The sequence below is a fragment of the Tupaia chinensis genome, unplaced genomic scaffold (genome assembly GCF_000334495.1).
Source record: "Tupaia chinensis unplaced genomic scaffold, TupChi_1.0 Scaffold139927_1, whole genome shotgun sequence".
Taxonomy (NCBI): Eukaryota; Metazoa; Chordata; class Mammalia; order Scandentia; family Tupaiidae; genus Tupaia; species Tupaia belangeri.
Window position 1 is genome coordinate 726,009 of NW_006199806.1, and position 7,056 is coordinate 733,064.

The 7,056-nt window shown below is 41.1% G+C and overlaps 1 protein-coding gene across 1 annotated transcript in view; it reads right to left on the reverse strand.

The window, feature by feature from the left end:
• SLC15A2 (solute carrier family 15 member 2) overlaps positions 1-6,471 on the reverse strand; it is a 38,147-nt gene extending 31,676 nt beyond the window's left edge. The window contains exons 1-3 of the mRNA XM_006162366.2: positions 6,221-6,471; positions 3,226-3,313; positions 2,521-2,662 (exon numbers count right to left, since the gene is read on the reverse strand). Coding sequence (XP_006162428.1) covers positions 2,521-2,662; positions 3,226-3,313; positions 6,221-6,358 — 368 coding nt within the window. The 5' untranslated portion in view covers positions 6,359-6,471. The remainder of the gene's footprint in view (positions 1-2,520; positions 2,663-3,225; positions 3,314-6,220) is intronic.
• Between the last annotated feature and the right edge of the window lie 585 nt (positions 6,472-7,056).

The window sequence follows — 7,056 nt, forward strand, 5'->3', positions numbered from 1 at the left end:
CTGCTGAACTGGAGGGCTGCAGGACAGGGATCAGAGAGTAATGAAGACCCTGTCTAGACTGCTGCTGTCTCTTTTTCTTCAGTGTGCACACACGTGCTCTCTATCATGAATAAAAATAAATACTTTTTTTAAAAAAAGAGGAAGAATTGTATCTGTTTGAAGCAAACAGGAATATTGAGAGTACACAGACTCTAGGGAGATTGATTTAGGTCTGATACATATGTAAAACACTGAGCTATGCACTTAAGACTTTAAGATTGTTGTGTTTTATGTAATTTATACCTCAATAAAAATAAACTTAAAAAATAACAAATACTTCAAAAAGAACCACGTTGAGGGCACAAGTGGAAATGGTTTTATATTCTCTAAAACAGGCAAAAAAACTACTGTTTATAAAATCCTGGAACTGAACTTTTTTTTCAATATTGCAGAAAACCATTTTAAAAATAAATTAAAATGCAATGTCATGTAAGTGAGTCTTTATTCTGCAACTGAATAAACAGACCATAGCACATACTTTTTGATCTTGATAAACTTAGTGACAATTGCTACACTTATAGCAAATGGAGCTCTCAGCTTCCCACTATCATTCCTCTCCTAAGTCCAGACACTGTGTTTAGTCCTGTATCTGTGTCTATGGGTACATATTAGGTACTGAAAAATTTATACAGTCCAGGGAACCAGCAGTTAGCGTAATGGCTAAGTTGCTGGATTCTCACATAGTCGACCGCGGTTCGCATCCCGGACCCGGTGGCTTAAAACTCACGCCGGGCACGTGTGTGTGCATGCCCAGGATCCTGAGAGGAGAACGGAGGAGAAGGGATTACAGCGTGACCATCCCCCCTGGGGGGTGATTTCTCGCTTTCTGTCTCTATGTCTCTCTCTGTCTGTCTGGCAAGCGCACACACCCTATAGCGAAAATCTCTCCAAAAAAAATATAAATAAATAAATAAATAAATAATTTATACAGTCCACAGCAGGTTATAAACTAGTGTTTACTTAAGAGGATTCCGTGGATCACTAGGTCCACAGAGTACCTGGAAAATTGTTCCATGGTCAAATTATGAAACACTACATACTATAATCCTCTCTTAGAGATTTTACAGTGCATATTAGCATGCTAAAAACTATAAAAAGTCATGCAAGTAAAGAAACATTTTTAGGGGCCAGTAGATAGATAGCATAGCGGTTACATCACTGGACTCCCACATTGCAGACTGCAATTTCAGCCCTGGATCTGGTGGCTTGAAAATCACACCAAGCACGTGTGCATGCATGCCCAAGATCCTGGGAAGAGAATGGAGGAAAAGGGATTGCAGAGTGGTCATCCTCCCGGGGGGTGGTGTGTGTGTGTGATTTCTCACTTTTCCTCTCGCTGTCTCTGTCTCTCTCTGTCTCTTCAGCAAGTGTACCTCTAAGACGAAAACCTCTAAAACCAAAAAAGAAACCTTTTTAGCTTTGTTCAGCCTAGCATCATCCAAACCTATTTGACCAAAAGAGCTTTATTTCCATGCATTCTCATTATATGCTATATGACTGCTTTTCAACAGAAAACACTTCAGGGGCGTGTTCTGTAGTGCAGTGGTTAAGTGCAGAGCACCAGGATCCAGATCCCGCATACCTAACCATGGTTCAAATCCCATCCCCAGAGGCTTAAAAAAGCACACCAGGCATGTGAGTGTGTGTGACTGTGTGTGTGCTCCAAATCCCAACATGATGGAGCAATAAAGGAGAAGGGATTGCAGTGCGGCCATGCCCAATTGGGGGTGCTTTCTCTCTCTGTCTTTTGTTCTCTTTTCCTCTCTCTCTGGTGAGGGCATGTCCTCTCTAGCAATTAAAGGAAAAAAATGTGAAAAAAATATTTTGGGAAATGCTAATTTAAACAACCTATGGATGACGAGTCCACAGAAAATAACTGGGCAATTGATTCCAAGACCTATCGCTAGCTTATGGAGATAATGTTATGAAGAGCAACTATAATCTTATATCATAATATGTTCCCTGGTGGTATTTCCGTGGACTTAAAGATACTTAACTGAATAGAACATTAGTCTAATCCATAAAAATATTTATTATATTCTTAAGAAAAAAACCATAAGAGATCAGAGAAGAAACTAGAGATGATAAAAGAGCTGAATAGAAGAACTTTTAAGAAGAAACTAAAAGAGTTTATATGACTCAATCTGGGGTAGAGATGGAGAAAGGATCAAATTACTACATTAAGAGCTCTAAAGTTAAAAATGTGCTGGCGGGTAGCAATCCTGATCCCTACTGAGGTCAGAAAAGACTTAGTCTTAAACTATAGAACAGAAGATTAAAATTAGACTTAAAAAATACCTCGTGACAGAAAAAGATGTGAAAACATGAGGAAAACTGAAAAGAAATAGCCTTTCTGTATTGTCAGTGTTATTTGTCATGGACGACCTAAGTATGTTCTTGGAGGCAAGAGGCTAGACGTGATAACCTTCTGTACAACTCATCTATGAAAACCGGGAGACTGTGATCTCCCATCTTTCTTACTTGAATTTTCCCAACCATGAATCAGCAATGGCTGCTCCCAGGATGGGAGTGAAATAACAGAGGCTGCTGAAGGCATGGTAAACAGACGTAGAGGTGTCTTCACTCCAGTGCAGAAAATACAGGAAATACAGGGTCAGCACAGCTGAAGTAAACAAATAATAAACAAATAAATAAATACAGGAGGTTGGGGGGAGACATAACAAGACAGATATATTAAAGTGACTTATGCAGAAATAGATTTCATCTCTGGCCTTTGAAGGGATCCTGGCCTTCACTCTGGTCAGTGAAGTGACTAAAGAGTGACCACCAGGCAGTAGAAGCAAAATAGACAGGCGTTGTGGAAGTGAAGGGGGCCATGCTGAATGTACAATGCCACACGCCTCTCTTTAGGTTATATGCATCATTTGGACCCAAAATGAGTACAACCTGGTGCTTGCAATATTCCATATTTCTCTTTCTCAGCAACAATATAGTTCTAAGACCAGAGGAACAGTTACTGAAGTATGGAACTCAGATGATTAGAACTTTCCCACTTAACATTTTTACAGTCTGCGTTCTGGTTTCCCACAGGCCTTTCTGATTCTGGCCTGGAGGAATTATTAGGTGACAACACCTCCCATGAGGGAGGTACACAGAAGACCAGGCTGTTACAAGCATAGGGTGAGGGTTAGTGAAAAGGACTAGGACTCTGGGACATAAAATTACCTTTCATGCCATAATAGGAAAACCGCTCGCAGAATTCATTCACCACAATGAAGACGATGCTCAGTGGATAGTTGGAGCCACAGATTTTCTATGCAACAAAAAGGCAACGGTTCAAGCGTGAGCTCGTTTTCCCTCTTTCAACTGTTAGATTGCTCCACAGCTGAGAAAACGATTACTTTCAGATCACCATGGTAGATAATGTGGAGCAATGGTCCCTACTCCTCAGGAAACAGCTCTTGTCACACTAAAAGTAATTGCACTGCTGATTTAGGAGGAATAAAAGCTAATCTGAATATCATTTTGTCCCTCATTTCTTTAACATGGGACTGCCCAGACATCCCTTGATCCTTCCTAGTCACCAGGACCTTCTCATCCTCTTACACCTACTAACAGAAAAACCCGCAGCTCCGAGTAAGAGAACAATCGTACTTATTTCTAAGAACTGAATGAAGAAGTGGCTGATAGAACACCTGATAAGCAAAGAGTTCAATTCAGATGTCAGTATCCTGCTTAACTCTACCGTGGGGACTAGCCCCTGTGGTCCCCACCTGACCTGTTTATCATAGTAGGAAAATCCTGGCAATATGCTGGCTTCTCCACCAGAGGCTGCAGAAGTTAGGCACAATAAAATACAGAAGGCAGAGATACCTAAAGGCAACCAGATTGATCACCTTGACTTTGGACAGAGAGTTCTTAAATCCTACAAAATAAAAAAATGCCCTCTTGGGACCAGCAGATGATATAGCAGTTATATTACTGAACTTTCACATGGCCAATTGCAGTTGGAGTCCTGGACCCAGTGGCTTAAAAATCATGCTGGGTAGGGAACCAGCAGTTAGCGTAATGGCTATGTCACTGGACTCTCATGTAGTTGACCGCGGTTCGCATCCCAGACCCGGTGGCTTAAAACTTACGCCGGGCGCGTGTGCGTGCGTGCCCAAGATCCCGAGAGGAGAATGGAGAAGAAGGAATTGCGGCGTGACCATCCCCCCTGGGGGGTGATTTCTCGCTTTCTGTCTCTATGTTTCTCTCTGTCTGTCTGGCGAGCACATGCGCCCTATAGTGAATTGCTCTCAAAAAAAAGAAAAAAAAAAAGAAAATCATGCTGGGCAAATGTGCGTGCGTTTCCAAGATACCAGGAGAAGAATGGAGGAGAAGGGATTGCAGCGTGGCCAGCCCCCTGGGAAGCGGGTGTGATTTCTCATTCTCTCTCTCTCGTGAGTGTATGTACTCTAAGGCAAAAAGCTCTAAAACAAAATGCCCACTTGGGACCAGCAGTTAGCGTAATGGCAATGTCGCTGGACTCCCATGTAGTCAACCGCGGTTCGAGTCCTGTACCCAGTGGCTTAAACTCATGCCAAGCGTGTGTCTGTGCCCAAGATCCCAAGAGGAGAATGGAGGAGAAGGGATTGCAGCATGGCCATCCCCCCCAGGGGGATGATTTCTCGCTTTCTGTCTCTCTGTCTCTCTGTCTCTCTGTCTTTCTGGCGAGCGCACGCACCCTAGAGCAAAAACCTCCCCAAAAAAGGAAAAATAAAATGCCCACTCTTCTACTAGAGCTATTCTATAAAATTTTCATGATAATCCTACTGGACTACACTATTTCATTCACCGTTATCGGGCAGAATATAAGGAATGTCACATGTTCTTTCAAATCCTTCTTCATTACAATAACTAAACTAACATGGAAGGGGATAGAGAGATCTGTGGTTGGCATGGTCAGATTTTATCACAAGATTTGTATTGTCTCTTATTTCCAAAGCAACATATACAGCTTTGTAAGAAGCCTTTAATTCTTTGGGACTAAAAGAAATAAAACTCACTAAGTAAGTAGATAAGATAAATTATTCATTCTTTTACCCATATGGATATACATAAACAATCTTCCTAAATATATGTTAATATACGATAATAACTTGCTTTAAAAAAAAGACAATAATCTGGGCTTCTTACCTTCCCAGCTCAGAGTTTGAGAATTATGTGACCTGTAATTTAGGTTACATACTGTCACTAGCTATTTAACACTGTCATTAGCTATGTTAGCATACTGACACTGGCCATGTCACCACACCTGTCCCTATGCTTCAGTTCTGTTCTTCCAAAGAAATGAGAAGAACACTTCTGGCCCATAGTAAGGACTCAGAAAATATTGGCCATTGTTACTATATCTTTTCCAGTTACAGGATTTTTTTTTTCTTCTTTTGCCCAAGGGCATGTGCACTTCCCAGAGAAGGAAAGAAGGAGAGAAAGAGAAATCACCCCATGATGGGACTTGATCACACCACAATCCCTTCTCCACTTCCCCCTTCTGTCAAGATTTGGGATATATATACATATGTGCCCAGTATCTTTCTCAAGCTGCTGGAACTGGGATTTAAACCACTGACGGTAATGTGTTTTCTGCTCCAGTAACCACTAGGCAATTGGACAGGTTCCAGGATGTTGATAGGAGGACTGAACAAGATAATAAACTTGGAAGTGCTTTAACAAATACACAAACAGGATCTCTTCTTAGATTCTCTGTCCTATTTCCCACTGGAAACACAGAGTAACAGAGACTGCATCTATTCTAAAATTTCTATTGGTGTCCAACAGAAGGCTCTGCACACAGGGGGAACTAAAGGCTGAGTTTTTAATTTGTAAAGAAAGAACAATCACACACAGTTCTCCAGACAGGAATGCTTGCCAAGTTTCCCTGGCCATTCAAATTGCTTTTTTTTTGGTTTGTTTAGTTTCCCCAAGGGAAACGCAGAATATGCAATGAAATATAGCAAAACCCTGGGTCTCGACTGAAGGACTCCGACTTCTTCCTGCTGCTTTCTCTCCTACATAAAGGAAGCTTCTGTATAGACTTGGTTTTCAGCTGAATTTTACGTTCAGGAGAGAATAGTTTTATACCCTAATACAGCTCAGCCTGAAGTTCCAGAGGCCCAGGAGAAAAGCCAGAAGTGCAAGGCTATTGCTGTCAGAGATAGAACTGAGTTTGAAGACTCACCGGAGATGGCTTCTTGGAAGTGCTGAGGGACTGAGATGGTACTTCTTCGGTGGAGACAGGTGAAAAAAGAGTTTCCTTGGACTCATTTTTCTGGAAGGAATTCATGGCTGGCTCCTTACTCTCTCTCTCCTCGAGCATTTGGCTTCAGTAGGCAGTTAGGACAGCTGCCAGCCTACAGAAAAATGGGGGACTACAGGAGGAGGTGGCTTTAGCAACTAGGTTTAACCCTGTGGGTGTCAGCTTTAGTAGCTGCCGGACCAGAGCAAAGCAGGAAGCTATAAGAAAGGGTTGGTGTACTACTTCAAAAGAATGTTGTGTACAAGGCAGGGCACCAGGAAAGGAGAAGAAAACATCACAAGATGTGATGAGACAATGCTAGGGGACTGATAAGGAAATTTATTTATATTTCAGAGAGCTTATCTTCAAATGATACAAGATAGTTAAGAATAATGCCTTAAGCAAAGATTGAAAAATGGATTACAGAGTAATAAAAGCTGCCATTTATTGAATATCCGAAGCCCAGATTGAAAACTGGTTTCAGAGTAGCAGGAGCTGTTTATTGAACAGCTATTATGTGCAAGGCATATATATATGTACATATACATATATATGTGTGTGTATACATATATGTATATATGTGTACATATATATGCATATATATATTTTTTATATATGTCACATGTATTTATACTTTAATTGTTACTACTGTCCCTGTTTTACAGAAACTAATATTCCAAGTGGTTAAGGAATTTGTCTATAGTCACAGGGACAGTTCTGGAATGTTCACTATGCCATAACAGACAGGAAAGAGAGATTAGTATCAGTAAAACATTGGC